Source organism: Dasypus novemcinctus, chromosome 3 (genome assembly GCF_030445035.2).
Source record: "Dasypus novemcinctus isolate mDasNov1 chromosome 3, mDasNov1.1.hap2, whole genome shotgun sequence".
In the NCBI taxonomy this organism is placed as follows: domain Eukaryota; kingdom Metazoa; phylum Chordata; class Mammalia; order Cingulata; family Dasypodidae; genus Dasypus; species Dasypus novemcinctus.
Window position 1 is genome coordinate 150,120,708 of NC_080675.1, and position 16,738 is coordinate 150,137,445.

General features: G+C 45.2%; 1 protein-coding gene across 3 annotated transcripts in view; it reads left to right on the plus strand.

Moving 5' to 3' along the window:
* Window positions 1-45: 45 nt before the first annotated feature.
* PPCDC (phosphopantothenoylcysteine decarboxylase) overlaps window positions 46-16,738 on the plus strand; it is a 36,471-nt gene continuing 19,778 nt past the window's right edge. The window contains exons 1-3 of one of the 3 annotated variants that reach the window (XM_071214297.1): window positions 125-220; window positions 4,292-4,347; window positions 4,424-4,606. In XM_071214297.1, coding sequence (XP_071070398.1) covers window positions 4,345-4,347; window positions 4,424-4,606 — 186 coding nt within the window. In that variant the 5' untranslated portion in view covers window positions 125-220; window positions 4,292-4,344. Of the gene's footprint in view, window positions 221-4,291; window positions 4,348-4,394; window positions 4,607-16,738 lie in introns of all 3 variants that reach the window. The other 2 variants (XM_004473473.5, XM_004473471.4) reach the window with 2 other exon arrangements.

A 16,738-nucleotide genomic window follows, 5' to 3' on the forward strand; every position in this document is an offset into this window, starting at 1 on the left:
ACTACAACTCCCAGAAAGCAGCGCGACGGCGCAACGTGCCAGAGCTCCCAGGAGACTGCGCGCCAGTTAGAAACTGCGGGAGGAGCGACCGAGATGCCGCGAGATTTGAGGTTTGTCCTGAGACGCCCTTGGCTCGGGTGCGGAGCCGAAGGGGAGTCCGAGGGTGGGTCCTAGCTGCCCGGCAGGCGGTAAACGAGAGAGGGCCTGCTCGCGTCTCTGGGTTCGTGGCTTTATGTGTGTGTGTGTGTTGGTTTTAGGGACTGTGGAGCCTGTGGGATTTACCATTCCACCTGTGCTCGTGGGGTCGCCTAGAGCTGTCATGTCAGGGACCACCTCGAAGCCTGAGGTGGGGGATTTGTATCTGTGCCCTCCCCTTACAACTTTGTGTTGCACTGTGACTATTCAGGGGCCATCTCAATTCCCCACGTTCACCGTTTCCGCCTACCCCCCTTTTTTTCCCTTTTTTTTTTTTTTCAAATCATGAACTTGCTTCCAAAAAGCTTTAGGAGTTGCCTATAGTACAAACTGTATTTTTAAAGTTGGTAAAATAGAAAAGCCCTGGGATGTCAGAGTAATCCCGTAGACCCAACTGAAAGTGCTGAATAGCCTTTAAAAATTAGAGGACAAAATTTTGTCAGGAAAGAACTTCCTGCTGCCCTTCAAAATGTTTGGAGACCCGTGCCTGATAATGGGCGGGAGAGGTTCTCAAACTGGGGAGGTGTGGGTGTTTAGGAACCGTGGTTTTCCGCATTTCTCCCAGTGGATTGGAGGTGGCAGTACTCAGTCTCTACCTCTTTAGTAGCATAAAAAAAATACACATAGGGATATAGAGATATATAATACCTATGCATGTATACATATACATATATGTTGTTATATATCTGTACATTCCTAACTTGTGGACTTAAGAAGGGGGGTTGCTTAAGCTGGACTCTAGCAGCAGCAGAGTCAGGCCTGCCTGCCTCTGGTTTGAAGGTAGAGCAGTCTGTCAGCAGAATGTCAAGGACTTGCGCTGTCCCTTTTCTGGGGTTGGAGGTTGGGGTCAGAGGATTTAAAATGCCCTTCTGAGCATGGGCCTCCTTTTTAATGCCTCTTTGGAATTTAGGGAAGGGTGGCACTTTGGGTAGCTCCCAAGTTGCTCATTATAGTTGGGACAGAGAGTAGAGTGTGTTGAGAGGTGGAAGCAGATGCCTGGGGCCAGTAGTAAATGGCTCTTATATTAGGCTAACAGATTCAGACTCTGTCTTGTGGGAGAGAGAATGGATCATAGATTCCTGGCACCTGCCATTACCTGCCCCAACACACCCCATACCATACCACACCACACCACATATCCCACACCCCATCCCCATTTGGTTCTGCTTTATCCTAGGCCCTGAGGCCCTAATCATTCCTGTATTAGTCTGGGCTTACACCCGGTCTGGCCTTGTTTACCTTTCTTTTTTAGGCTTAGGTCTGCCCTGGCTCCATATTTGCCCATATTGTCATTGGCAGGTATCCTTGAAACCTTTACTTAATCTCTGCTCTTAATTAAACTCACCAGAGAAGACTTACACATCACAAGCCAGCCACAAGCTGAGGCTCCTCACTCTCTTTGACTCTTTTTATTATTTATTTTTCTAATGCAGTTTTATTCACATATCATATCCCTGTCTTTTTAAAGGATAGAAGGGTTGCCATCTTTCTGGCTATGTCCTATCAGCATGACTGGCACCTTGGGAGCTTGAGGTTCAAAAAACACAGCCTTCAGTTTGATAGCTCACCTGCCTGCCTGCTAGCTCCTTCTACTATTCAGGTGTTCCTGTGAGTCCAGCAGAGCCCATTCTGGCAGTACAAATAGATGACTCCAACAGGATCTAGATATAGTAATCGACTTACTGGTTTGAGACTTGATCCTCTTTGAGAGCAATCACAAAGAACTACTGGCAGCTGTCACCCTGCAACTGCAGGTTGAACTGATTTGGCCTTGACTCCAAATATTGGTTAAATATTAATATTTCTATTCCTTAAGTACATAGCTATCCCTCTACCACTGGTGCCCGTTTTTTTTTTTCTAGAAAGGTAGGTAGGCTTTGGTCTTTGGCAAAGCTTTCTCAGCAGGCAAAGTAGTGTGTACTGGACTTTACTACCTCCTGTGGGGAGGCAGTTGAAATCACCAGTGTGGAATCCTCCCCTAAATTTAACTGATTGTTTTCAGTAGCCCATTCCCAAGGAATGATACCAGCTTGATGTGGAGGAAGTTCAGGGACTGCAGAGAAGTAATTCAGCTTCTGGATTTGCAGGAATCCCCCTGACCTAGCACCAGGTGATTGGTGTGGGACAGGGTCAGGGTTTGATTGCTGACAGGTAGGTTTCCCTGGAGAACCAAGAATGTGCCTCTATCATCAACCGTAAGTAAGCATGCTGATTTGTTTTTGCCCTTGCCAGTTGTTAACAGGCCTCCCCAGACCCTAGGGAAGACTCAGTTCTCAAACTCAGGGCAAGCGTGACTTTGGCTAAGGCCCTGAAGCTGAGCAGAGATTGAGAATGCTGGCAAATGGAATTTTCTAGGGTACTCGTTTGTGCTTAACGTCTGCTGAGAAGATTTGGGCCTTGAGGAGGCGGTTCCAGGTAGGAGGGAGGTAATGGAGCCTAAACATGATCCTCATCTCATGTGGGTGTGTGCTGAATGTCATAGGCAAATACCGGGCCGAGAGGCCCTAGGGAGCAAGGGGCCTGTGGATTGAAGAGGTTGCGCCCATGGGAGCCCAGCCAGAGAGGAGCCATAGAGTAATTCATTAGCATACCTTCCTTGGGGTCTGCCTCCGGGTTCCCTCCCTCTGCTGATTTTGCCTCTTTTGAGTGCATCTTCTAGAATTTCTGTCTTGTACAGAGAGTCCTTTACTATTGTCTTTGAACTTTGAATTAGAAGGTTTCTGCTGGAAGGAGCTCCAAGGATCACCTGATCCTACTGCTGCAATTTCAGGAGAAGCTGACAGATTAAGGGAAGGAATGACCCTGGGCCAAGGTCACACAATGGAATTCAGAAGCACGGTGATAACTCAAGGTTACACAGCAAGATAGGAGTCCAGGGCTCCTGACTGACAGAACAGGCTTCTGTCCTCTGCCCCACCCCACATGACCTCAGAGGATAACAATTGATTATTCATTTGTAGATGTTGGGGACCTACCAAATGTCTGAAATTGGGCTGGGGATTAACAAATGAGATCTGGGCTTAACTGCAAGAAGCTCATTTGTAGAAGTGGAGTAAGTTGAAAGGGAAGAAGTAAGGAAACTGAGGTACAAATTGAGTCAATGTGTACCCAAGAAGGATCCATGACACATGGTTTCAGGTATAACTTCTGAAGGCAGTGGCTTTTTCTTTCACAGTTCCTTTGCCCAGAGCTAGACGTAATTGGTACTCCAGGATTGTTGTGGTGTAGAGAGTACATTTTGCTGACCCAGCCTACCAGAGTGTAGGTTTTAGTGTGCGCATCTGCCATATTGTCATGAGCACTCATTTCTAGCAACATCTGAGAACTAGAGGAAGAAAGTGACCTCCTGGTTTTGTGAGGCAGCCTGCATGCCCTTATGCTTGACTCTTCCTTAGCTTTGATTAGTAGGATGGTACCTGGCCTGAAGTACCCTTGTACAGGGAGGCTAATCTCTCAGCTCCCTGGAGCACAAAAACCCAACTTGTTGCCAAGGATTCTACATCACAAGTGTTTCTAGAATCCATCCCTTCCTGACACTTCTTCTGGTCTATTATCCTGACCCATCACAGTAGCTCCTCATTCCCCCACCACCACCCCAGCCTCTCTACCACTCGTACCTCCTCCATGCTGTCGTTAGCGCTAGCATCAGCACCAGCACCAGCACAACCAATATCTTTATAAAATGAAAACGCTGTACTCTGGCCCTCATTGCCTTCCATACTCCAGCCTTGACCTGATTTTCTAGGCTTACCACCAGCTACTACTTATATCATCTTTCAGCCATGCTGCTAAGCTACTCCGTGTTCCCCAAACCTGTCACCCTCTTTTAAACTTAAACAAAATTGCTCCTTTTTTTTTTTTTTTTTTTAAAGTCATTTCCTTCTTTTTCTAGAAACCATTTACTCATTCTTCAGGGCTCATGCTGAATGTCATCTTTCCTGTGAACTGGTCTTTGACTTCCACAGACAGAGCCACTCCCTGGGCAGCCACAGCACCTGGTGTAGACCTTCCTCACAACACTGTCAACTGTCACATTACCTTGTAACTGATCTGTTGGGGGAGGGTGCCTGACTTTCTCATCACACTCTGTTTTCAGAAGCTGAGGCTGATGACCCTCTCAGCAGCCTGCTGTCCAGCCTAGAGTCTAACATGGTATGTGAATGTATGAATGAATGGGGTACTCCTTGTTCTGCTTTTAGTTCCTGATTCCTGACTGAGAGCCTTACAGAACCCAGGACTGGCAGACTTCCAGGACTTGAAGCCACTGGACCCCCATATGGAGCCAAGGCCCTCTAGTCAAGCTGCTGCACCTTTGGTGGAGAGAAAATTCCACATTCTTGTGGGTGTCACTGGGAGTGTCGCAGCCCTGAAGTTGCCTCTTCTGGTGTCAGGCCTTTTGGAAATTCCTGGGGTGAGTATCCTCCTTAGACAGCAAGGCAACCTTTTGAATTAGAGAGCCTTGGCTTCCTGAGGTTAGCCCACTTCTGTGCAGTGGATGGGGTTTTCTTTTTCTTAATCACAGTGAGTGTTTATGGAGGTCCTCTGTGTGCCTTGGCATGAGGGGGACATAGGAGACAGAGACCAAGGTCACAGTATAATCTGGAGCTAGATTAGATCACATAGACAGGGCACAAGGGGCATTAGTAAATGGAGGATTTAGTTCCCATACACTGACCCTGAGCTTCCCCGGGGTCCTGGTGTGGGAGGAGGGCTGGCTGTCTTAGGCTCCTCTATCCCCCACTCACCCCCTATCTTGAACACTTGCTTTGTTTTGCCTGCCTTGCTAGATAAATGCACTTGTTAGAAAAAAGTCCCTCAAATGCACTGAAACCTCAGTGGCTGTCTGTTATCCACAGCTCTGGTTTCAACTGTTGCTCCTTTAGGTCTTCAGAGATGTCCATGGGCCACCACAGTGTTTAGAGGATTGTAGGAAGGCTCTAGCCCCCTGTTCTTGGGCAGATGACCTCAACTTTTTTAAAGTATTGGCATTCTGGGACAGATTCTTTTGAGGGAGAAGCTCCATGGCTTTAAGCAGTGTGAAAGCCAACAGGCAACAGCCTTACTTCCTAGTTGGTGTCCAAAGCCCTTTGTAGGTCTTGCTGCCTCCTCCCTCCACCCTGATGGCCTTTGCTTAGAAGCTGTGCTGCCCTACCAGCTCCTTTCTGCCTTTCCAAATTCTGCATAAACCCTTCACTCAAAAGCCTTCTCTCCCTGCCACTCCATGTATCTTTGCTCCCCTTCTTTTAAACTACTTATTTGATGTTGAAACATAGGTTGCCTTTAACACTGGTTGGTGTTAGTGGACACTTTTTTTTTTAATGATTTTATTATGATTTTAAATGAATTAATACATATTTTAGTTATCTGTTTTAATTTCTAACATAGTATTTATAGATATAACCAACTAAACAAAGATTTTTTTTTTGTTTGTTTGTTTTTTTTTGAGTCTGATAGCTTTTAAGAATATGAAGGGGTATTGTTGGACTCTCATTTTTGTGGGATGTGTTAAGCCACTGGGGTCTCAGGCAGTGTTTTCCCTTTTGCATCTCTGCACAGTACGCAATGCAGGGCGTGTGTCCAGCAGGGGGCAGTGCTCACTAATAGATGATCCTGTGGGTACAACAGGCAGGGAATGGGACGTTGTTTCACTTTTTTACCCAAGTTCTACCCCCTCACGCCGCCCCCTAGGCTGAAATAATCAGTTAAGCAGCCTGCCAGGGATGCTAACTAGGCCAGCAGTGTGGAGGTAGGAAGGTCTCATGGCCCCTCTGAAGCTGAGTGCTGTGCTGCTGAGGCTGTGGCACCTGGGGCCTGCCACTGCCTCCAGTGCCCGGAACCGCAGGAGCTGAGCTGCTGGAACTCTGAGGGGTGGGAGGCCTTGGAGAGGTTGCAGCAGCAGCCTCTGCCCATGCCCCCTGGGGAGTGAGGGAGGGAGCTGTGCAGTTCCCTTTTCCCATAGCCCCAGCGTGAGTGAGTTTCCGGAGTGGGGGCAGGGTAGGGGTGAGGAGGCCTATCCCAGGAAACAGATGGGCAGCCTCAGAGCAGAGGAAATGGCAACTCCACCGCTTCCTCCCATCCCACGCAGCCAGCATTTGTGGGGGTGTGAGAAAAGGGTTGCCTGGAGCAGGGAGATTCTCTCGCCTACCCCAGGGCTTTTAGTCCCAGCCCCCTTGGGGAACAGGCCAAGCCTGGAAGGCCTGGTGGCTGGAAGGGCACTGAACCTGGAGGGAGGATTCCCCTGACTTAGCCTCTTGGAGTCTGCCTTTTACATTTCAAAATGGGGGTGATTACCGCTTCCATCCCTTGTCAGGCTCCAGGAGCTGTTGGGTGGGGAAGGGATACAGATAAAGCAGTTTGTCCTCTTGTGCCCTTATGCCTAGTTGCAGTGCTTGGCACAAGGAAACACTTAACAGTGTTTGTTTCCTGTCTTTCCCCCCCTCCTTTCCCCTTGTCATCTTCTACAGGCCAGCCACATGGTGTGGGGTATTGAGGAAGAACTTGGGAGCCCTGTTCCTCCTCGCTGTGTGTGGGGGTCTGCATCCCTCTCACCCATCTCCCCCTCATCCCTTTACCCTGCAGGTAGGCAGCTCACTAACAAGCCTAGTTCGGCTTTGTGGGGTCCTTGGGAGGGTCCGTAACCAGGGGGTGAGCTGGGCTTGCAGTGTGTTGGCCCTGAGGCAGCTGAGGCTGTGACCTGTCCCCTGAGCACTCCACCACACTCCCTGGTGGCATTGATCTCTCCAGTGCCCCGTGTCTGAGTCACCCCCAGGAACAGTCTTTGTTCCTTGGAGCAGTCATTCTCAACTCTGCCTGCTGAGTCTTGGGGTCATATTCTCAGATCTTCCCCTGCGCTCCTTTAGGCGTGCCCATATGTCAACTACAAACTAGCAGCTGGGGTGTGGGCTACAGCGAGCTGAGCAATTCTAAGCTCCTGGCTGACAACTATTCCTGAGTCACCGGTGTGTCCAGGCACCCGGGAGGGCCTCTGACCTTGAGACAGCTGTGTTGTTACCCTACAACCAAATGAGGGGACTGTCAGGAGGTGATAGAGAGGGGTGGATTTAGGTCTAGCTGTACAACCAGCAGTGTAGGAGGGTAGCCATAATATAGAAGCCTTCGCATCTTTATTTGGGGTCAGGAGAGTTGGACATTGTGATCCAGTCCTCCCTCAGAGAGGCAGCTAAGCTGAGAGGATTTCCGATGCCCAGTCCCAGGCAAGTCAGTTCTTATTTTTATTTATTTATTTATTCCAACACCCCCCCCACCTCATTGTTTGCACTCGTTGTTTGCACTCACTGTCATCTCTCTGTGTCCACTCACTGTCTGCTCATCTTCTCTTTAGGAGGCACCAGGAACAGAACCTGGGACCTCCCAGATGGAAGAGAGGCGCTCAGTCTCTGTTTTGTTGTGTTTCCCATTCTTTCCTCTTTATGTCTCCTTGTTGTGTCATCTTGTTGTGACAGCTTGCCACACCTGCATGTCATGTCAGCTTGCTGTCTTGCTTGTTTTCTCCAGGCGGCAGCGGGAACTGAACCCAGGACCTCCCATGTGGTAGGCAGGAGCACAGTCACTTGAGCCACATTTGCTTCCCCAAGTCAATTCTTTATGGTCTCAGTTTTCTTTTCGGTGTAATGAAGGGGGCAGTTCTCAAATAATCCATCTCCGGGGGTTCTTCAGACACTGATGTTAGAAGGTTCTAAATGTGAGCGGGAAAGGACTAGGACTTGAAGGCAGCCTGAGAGAAGGTCTGGGAGTCAGGAGGGCTTCAGGGAGTTTTGCAGTTCCATAATGGGCATGTAATTATGCAGCGCTTACATCTGAGTTGTCAGCTCACGTGGTTTCGGCCCTTCAGTTGGCAGCCTTACCCAGCACCCTTCAAACTCGGGAGGGGAAGAGCCCTCTAGCTTTGCCAAGGAGCTGTCAGCAGGGCTGAGAGCCAGAAAGGGGATTTCTGGAGGTAGAGAGAGTCTCCTACTCAAGAGAGTCATCAGGCATTGTGCTTAGAGAAGAATACATTTCTTGAATGCCCACTAAGACATTCAAGGCTGCCAAGGGTGAGGGAGAGAGGACCCTGCTCATAAACAGAATGAAGAAAATTCTGGTTTTCTGGAGGACCTTTTGGCATTATCTAGAGACATTTAAAGTGTTCACAGCCCTTGATGCATCTATAGACTCGAACCCTGTGGAATGGTTTATGAATGTTCACCATTAAGACCAAGAGTGCTGATCATAGCATTGTTCAGAATTTCAGAGCAAAACAAAACTGCAAATAGACAAATGTCCAACAATAGAGAGCTGGTAAAACAGTTATGGTGCAGCCTCCCAATGGATTATTAAGTGGCGGTTCAGAAAAATGGGGTGAATCTCTGTGTGCTAATTTGGGATGTCCTCAAGGTATAAGTGAAAAAGCAAGGTGCAGAGCCATTTACTGTGTGTAGCAGGGGCTGGCAAATGGACCCACAAGTCAAATCAGTCTCTTACCTGAGAGTTACAAATGGTTTTTATATTTTGAAGTGTCAAAAGAAGAATACTAATTCGTGACACATAAAAATGATATGAAATGCAAAATTCAGTGTCCATATGTTTTTTTTTTAACGATTTTTAAAGCTTTATTACGGTGTTCTTGACATACAGTGAACTGAACATATTTAAGTATGCAATTTGATAACTTCTCACATATGTATATGCCTGTGATACCATCATACTAGTCATGATTATCAACATATTTTTTACATTTTTTCCTCTTATCCTTTTTCAAATGTATTTTTATTGAAGTATATCATTTATACATAAACAGTAAGTATAGTAAAAGTTGTGAACTTACAGTACAAACATGCATAATATCACATAGGGGTCCCACACATCAACCCTCCACCAACACCTTGCATTGTTGTGATACATTTGTTACAAACTATGCAAGAGCATCGTCAAAATATTATTATTAACTATAGTCCATAGCTTATATTTGGTTTATTTTTCCCCCAGCCCACTCCATTTTTTAAAATCCATTTTATTGATATATATTAATAAAGCATACAGTGTTTCCAAAGTATATGATCAGTGGTGTTTGGTATACTCACATAGTTGTGTGTTCATCACGTCAATCATTATAAAACATTTTCATTATTTCAATAATAATAATAAAATAATAATAAATAGACAAGGAAATTCCTCCCCTTCCCTCTCAATCTCTCTGTTTTCCCTACTTACATAGCTGCTATTTCTGGCTATTTTTGCACAATTATTTATTTGTTTATTAAGCAGTTTTATTGAGATATATTCACATACCATATGACCTATCCAAAGTGTATAATCAATGCCTTTTTTAAAGCTGTTAAAAATAACTTTATTGTAAAATTGTAAAATAAAATAGAAAAATAGATTGAAAGAAATTGTAAGTTTTTAAAAGAGAGTGCAAGGCCAGTTTAGATTTAATATGATCAATTATAAGAAATGGTATAGCATCAAACATTTATAAATATAAATAATAATTCTAATATAATAGAAATTAATTATAACACAATTCTAATTTTTATATTACAGCCATAATGTTTTATTAGAAAACAGCCACATTCATTCATTTACATAGTGTTTCTGGCTGCATTTGTGCCATTACAAAATTGAATATTTGCAACAAAGTCTAAAATATTTACTATCTGACCCTTCACGGGAAAGAGTTGTTAACCCCTGGTATATAGTATGACTCCTTTTGTATAATATCATTATATTCATATATCTGTATTAGTGCCTTGTTTTCTTGTTTTTTCTTTTTATTAGAAAAGTTGTAGGTTTACAGAAAAATTCTGCATAAAATACAGAGTTCCATGCACTGCCCAGTCATTGACACCCTGCATTAAGGTGGTACATTTATTGCAATTGATGAAAGGACATTTTTATAACTATATTATTGATTCTAGTCCATGGTTTACTTTAGGGTTCATTTTGTTGTACAGTCCTATAGATTTTTTAAAATTTTTTATTTTAGTTACATATATTCTACCTAAAATTTCCCTTTTAACCACATTCACATATATATTTCAGTGTTGTTAATTAGGTTCACAATGTTATACCACCATCACCACCATCCATTACCAAAACTTTTCTGTCACCCCAAATAAAAATTGTCCAATTTAAGCATTAACTCTCCATTCCCTATCCCCACCCCAGTCTCCTAGTAACCTGTATTCTAGTGTCTGACTCTGAATTTGCTTATTCTAATAATTTCATGTCAGTGTGATCATTCAGTATTTGTCCTTTTGTGGCAATGGGGGCCTTGCCCTAGACCCCATATTTTAGATGGTTGCCCTCAAGCCAAGCCTTTCCCTGTGGGGCCAAAAGGACATGACTTCCCAGAGCTCATACCCCCACTTCTAGATCCTACTCCTCTTTGAGTTTCTGGGATCCCTAAATTCAAGTATTTTACCTATCTTTTATTTTATTTTTTAAGATTTTATTTATTTATTCCCCACCCCTACCCCTTGTTGTTTGCACTCACTGTCTGCTCTCTCTGTCTGTTCATTGTGTGCGCTCTGTGCCTGCTCATATTCTTTTTTTTTTTAGGAGGCACCAGGAACCAAACCTGGGATCTCCCATGTGGGAGGGAGGTGCCCAATCACTTGAGCCATATCTGCTCCCTGCTTGTTTTTGTTTCTCATTGTGTTTCTTTGTTGTGTCATCTCATGTCATCTCGTTGTTGCATCAGCTCACTGTCTTGCTCATCTTCTTTAGAAGGCACGAGGAACTGAACCCAGGACCTCCTATGTGGTTGGCGGGTGCCCAACTGCTTGAACAATATCCGCTTCCCTTGCCCATCTTTTTATTTGTCTGCCTCTTGTCACTATTTTTTTTGTAGGTGCTGCCTCTTTTTTTTTTTTTAACTTTTAAAGTATTTATTAAATATCGTACTATCAGTATAGGCAAAATAGGGCAGAGTTTGAAGTATAGGTTTCTTTTTTTTTTTTTTTTAGCAGTTTTAGTTAGATATAGTCATACAGTCTATCCAAAGTGTACAGTCAGTGGCTTTCAGTATAATCACAGTGTTGTGCATTTATCACTACAAAAATTTTTAGAACAATTTCATTACTCCAAAAAGAAAAATTCTACGCCCCTTAGCAGTCACCTCTCAATCCTTTTATCCTTCTTCACTAATTTAATTCCATCTTTATAAATTGATTTATATTTACATTTCATATAATTGGAATCATACATTAGTACTTTGTGTATTGTACTTTGTGTAGTACTTTGTGTCTGGTTTCTTTCACTTAACATAATTCTTTTTTTTTAAAAACAATTAATGGAAAATATTAATATATTATATTCCCTAAAATCCATGGTTTCCCTTAGGTGTATTTTTGCCCTTATATCACCCTGTTGTTAATATCTTATAATATTAATGTACATTTGTTCTGTTTCATGGAAAAACAGTCTTGTACTAGTAACCACAATCATTGTCCACAAGAGGGTTCACTGTGCTATACAGTCCCATGTTTCATCCTTTAACTTTAGTGACATACTCGACCTCAAACTTTCCCTTTCAACCACTATCATACCCATATTTCAGTATACTTCTAATTACAGTTATTATAATGTGCTCTCATCACCTCTATCCATTTCTAAACATTTATAATCGACCTTATTACAAATTCTTCACAAAATATGCCTCTGGTCTCCATTCTCTATCCTCATTCTATCTTCTGGTGACCTATATTCTAGGTGTTAACTCCATGAGTTTGCTTATTATATTTAGCTCATATTAATGAAGTCACACAATGTTTGTCCTTTTGTTTCTGGCTTGCTTCACTCAAACATAATGTCCTCAAGATTCATCCATGTTGTCATATGCATCATGACTTCATCTTTTCTTATTGCTGAATAATTTTCTATCGTATGTATATACCACAGTTTGTTTATCCATTCATCGTTTGATGGACACCTGGGTTGTTTCTATCTTTTGCCAGTTGTGAATAATGCCACTATGAACATTGGTGTAAAAATGTCTATTCATGTCCCTGCTTTCTTTTTTTAAAAGATTAATTAATTAATTTAGTCCTATCCCCTTCCCTCCCCACCCCAGTTGTCTGTTCTCTGTATCTATTTGCTGCATGTTCTTCTTTGTCCGCTTCTGTTGTTGTCAGCAGCAGAGGAACCTGTGTTTCTTTTTGTTGCGTCATCTTGTTGTGTCAGCTCTCCTTGTGTGCAGCGCCATTCCTGGGCAGGCTGCACTTTCTTTCGCACCGGGTGGCTCTCCTTATGGGCGCTCTCCTTGCACGTGGAGCTCCCCTAGCAGGGACACCCCTGTGTGGCACAGCACTCCTTGCGCGCATCAGCACTGCGCGTAGGCCAGCTCCACACGGGTCAAGGAGGCCCGGGGTTTGGACCGCGGACCTTCTGTGTGGTAGACGGATGCCCTAACCACTGGGCCAAGTCCGCTTCCCTGTCCCTCCTTTCAGTTCTTCTGAGTAGATACCTGGTAGTGGGATTGCCGATTCATATGGCAGATCTATATTTAGCTTCCTTAGAAACTGCCAAACAGTGGCTACGCTATTCTACATTCCTACCAACAATGAATAAGCTTTCCTATTTCTCCACATCCTCTCCAACACTTGTAGTTTTCTGTTTTTTAAAGTGGCCATTCTAATAGGTGTGAAATGATAGCTTATTGTAGTTTTGATTTGCATTTCCCTAATAGCTCATGATGTTGAATATCTTTTCATGTGTTTTTTTTCCATTTGTCTATCCTCTTTGGATACACATCATTGGGTTGTTTATCTTTTTGTTGTTAAGTTGTAGGATTTCTTTATTTATTCTGAAAATATAACTCTTACTGGATATGAGGTTTCCAAATATTTTCTCCTAATGTGTAGGTTGTCATTTTATTTTCATGATAAAGTTCTTTGATACACAAAAGTTTTTAATTTTGATGAGGTCCCATTTATCTGTTTTTTTCTTTTGTTGCTTGTGCTTTGGTTGTAAAGTCTGACAAACCATTACCTAGCACCAAGGTCCTAATGATGCTTCCCTATGTTTTCTTCTAGGAGTTTTATAGATTTGGTTCTTATATTTAGGTTTTTGATCCATTTTGAGTTGATTTTTGCTCCTTCTGTTTTTTAAAAGGGGAAGCTTGAGGGAATAGAGGAATAGGCGGGGGAGGGCGAGGGGTAAGAAAGGCGGTGTCGTACGCCGGCGGAGGGGGGTTCACGATGCTCCCGCTATTGCTGGGGAAGGCGGGAGATGAAGCGGGCCATGGAGGTGAGGCATTGGCAGTGCTAACGGGCGCCGGCCAGGATGGCGCGGCAGTAACTGTGTTTTTGACTGGCCAAGATGGCGGCACAGAGACGTCACGCCTGACATCACTTCCGGACTCGGGCCAAGATGGCGGAGTGGCCGCGTCACTTCCAGGCATAGGCCAAGATGGCGGGGTGGCCGCGTCACTTCCGGGCAGAGGCCAAGATGGCGGGGTGGCCGCGTCACTTCCGGGCAGAGGCCAAGATGGCGCCGGAGGCTCTTCCGGTTTAGCGGAAAATGGCGGCCGGCAGGCATCCGGGGCGGGGCCGGATGGTGACGAGACAGGAAGAGGTGGGTAAAGGCGGGAAGACGGCGCAGAGGAAGAAGAAGGAGGAAGCGCGCCATGTTGGCATTGTTTGCAGGGCGCGGTCAGGGAGGAAGAAAGCGGAAGGTCGCCATCTTGGATGGGGTCTGGATCAGAGGCTGTGGGGGGATTCAGTTCAAGTGCGGCCTCGAGCTGGGCGGGCAGAGAGCGAGTATCGTCGTCTCCATCAGGGTCGCAAGTGAGAGGGTGGCTAGGCTCACAGGCGAGAGCGGAGGCAGGGGAGGGCACACCTTGGAGACAGGCGCGGATAGCGACGAGAGCCGGGATAAGGCCAGGGGGAAACTGCTTGCGTTCGTGCTCCATAGCGGACGTTACCCGCTGAATTAAACGTTCATAAGTCTCTGGGCTCCAGAGAGCACAGGTGACGAGCCAAGGGTTAAAGGGCAGGAGAAGGTCCCAATACCGCTGTAGTTGACGGAGAGAGACCTTCACGTGGTGAGTTTCTAAAAGGGCCGCGAGTAAACGTACTTGAGGGACTTGGCGGGACGAGAGAGAGGCTCCCATTGTGACGGAGGATTTAGGAGGGGGGTAGACTCGCTGTCGCTGAGGGCCGGATTAGGTTCACGGGTGGGCTGGGATGGCGAAGAGGGAGGGAACAGCGCCGGAGAGTCCCTACCTTGAGCGGCGGCACGGGAGGACGGTGATGGGTCCCGTGCGGGAGGTCGAGCGGCTGGCCGGCCAAACAGGAACATGAAGATGTCGCTCCACCGCATACAGAAGGGAGCGGAGTCCCTGTTCGGGCGCCAATTGTTGGCCGCCGCTGCGATGCCGCGGGTGGGTCGCTGGCACGCGGGCGGGTCGCTGCCGGGGGTTGGGCCTACGCCATGGCCGGACCGGGGCAGCAGCGGGCGGCTCAAGGCTCAGGGGACGCGCGGTTCGGTGAAATGAACCACGGAGACGAGGTCTATGCGCAGGTCTGCTTTATTGAGGAAGTACACTTGGTTTTATAGTGCAGGGTAGGGGAGGGGTTTGAGCTAGGGTGGGTTGGCTACGGGGTGATAGGGGATGGGCGGAACTGGGCAGGCAGCTATGAGGTAAGCGGTGGCTAAGGGAGGAGGCAGATTATATGTTGGCACTGTGGGCGGGACTGGCGGGAAGGACAGCAATGACTGGGAGAAGAAGATAACAAAGGCTGGGAGGAGGGGTGGAGGGAGGCAGCAACAGATTTTTGTATATAGTGTGAGGTATTATTTTGCATATGGACATAACAGTTTTCCCAGCAACATTTGTTGAAGAGACTGCTGTTTTCCAATTCAGTGGGCTTAGCATCATTCTAGAAAAATCAGTTGGCCATAAATGTGAGGGTTCATTTCTCTACTCTCAATTCGATTCCATTGGTCCATGTATCTGTCCTTTTGCCAGTTGCATTTTGATTACTGACTCTGTAATAAGGTTTTGTTTGTTTGTTTGTTTTAGAAGGTATCAGTGATTGAACCTAGGACCCTGTACATGGGAAACAGGTGCTCAATCACTGAGCTACACCTGCTTCCCAATAAGAGTTGTTTTTTTGTTTGTTTTTAGGAGGTACTGGGGATCGAACTTGGGACATTGTACATGGGAAGCATTGACTCAATCACTTGAGCCATAGACGCTCCCCTGTAATAAGGTTTTGGTTTTTTTTTTAAGATTTATTCTCCACCCTGCCCCGTTGTCTGTTCTCTTTGTCCATTTGCAGTGTGCTCTTCTGTGTCCACTTGTATGTTTGTGTTCTCATCAGGTGGCACTGGAGATCTGTGTCTCTTTTTGTTGCATCATCTTGCTTTGTCAGCTCTCTGTGTGTGTGGCACCACTCCTGGGCGGGCTGTGGTTTCATGCGGGGCGGCTCTCCTTGTGCAGGGGCCACTCCTTGCGTGGGGGGCACCCTTATGCAGGGGCATCCCTGTGTGGGCTGGCACTCCTTGTGTGCAGCAGCACTGCACATGAGCCAGCTCACACATGAGCCAGGAGGCCCTGGGTATCGAACCCTTGGACCTCCTATATGGTAGGTGGACACTATCTGTTGAACCACATCCGCTTCTCTGTAATAAGTTTTAAGATTGGGAAGTGTGAGTCCTCCAACTTTGTTCTTTTTTCAGGATGGCTTTGGCTATTCAGGGCTCTTTACCCTTCCATATAAATTTGATAGTTTGGTTTTCCATTTTGTAAAGAGTTGTTGGAATTTTGATTGGATTGCGTTGAATCTGTAAGTCGCTTTGGGTAGAATTGATATCATAACAGTATTTAGTCTTCTAGTCCTTGAACACGAGATGTCCTTCCATTTATTTAGATCTTTTTTGATTTCTTTTAGCAAAGTTTTGTACTTTTCTGAGTAAAAGTCCTTTACATCCTTGGTTAGGTTCGTTCCTAGATGTTTGATTCTTTTAGCTGCTATTGTAAATGGAATTTTTTTCTTGACTTCCTCTTCAGATTGTTCATTACTAGTGAATAGAAATGTTACAGATTTTTGGATGTTGATCTTGTATCCTGCCACTTTGTTGAATTCATTTATTACCTCTAGGAGTTTTGTTGTGGATATTTAGGATTTTCTGTTTATAGGATGATGTCATCAGCAAACTGGAAAAGTTTTACTTCTTCCTTTCCAATTTGGTTGCCAATTCCTCTGGCTAGAACTTATAGTACAAAGTTGAATAACAGTGGGGAGAGTGGGCATCCTTGTCTCATTCCTGATCTTAGAGGGAAAACTTTTGGTCTTTCACTGTTAAGTATGATGTTAGCTATTTCTCATGTATACCCTTCATCATGTTGAGGAAGTTCTTTCTATTCCTAGTTTTCTAAGTGTTTTTATCAAGGAGGTTGCTGGATTTTGTCAGATGCCTTTTCTGTATCAATTGAGATGATCATGTGTTTTTTACCCTTCGTTCTATTAATATGGCATATTACATAAGTTGATTTTCTTATGTTGAACCCCTCTTGCACACTTGGGATAAATCCCAC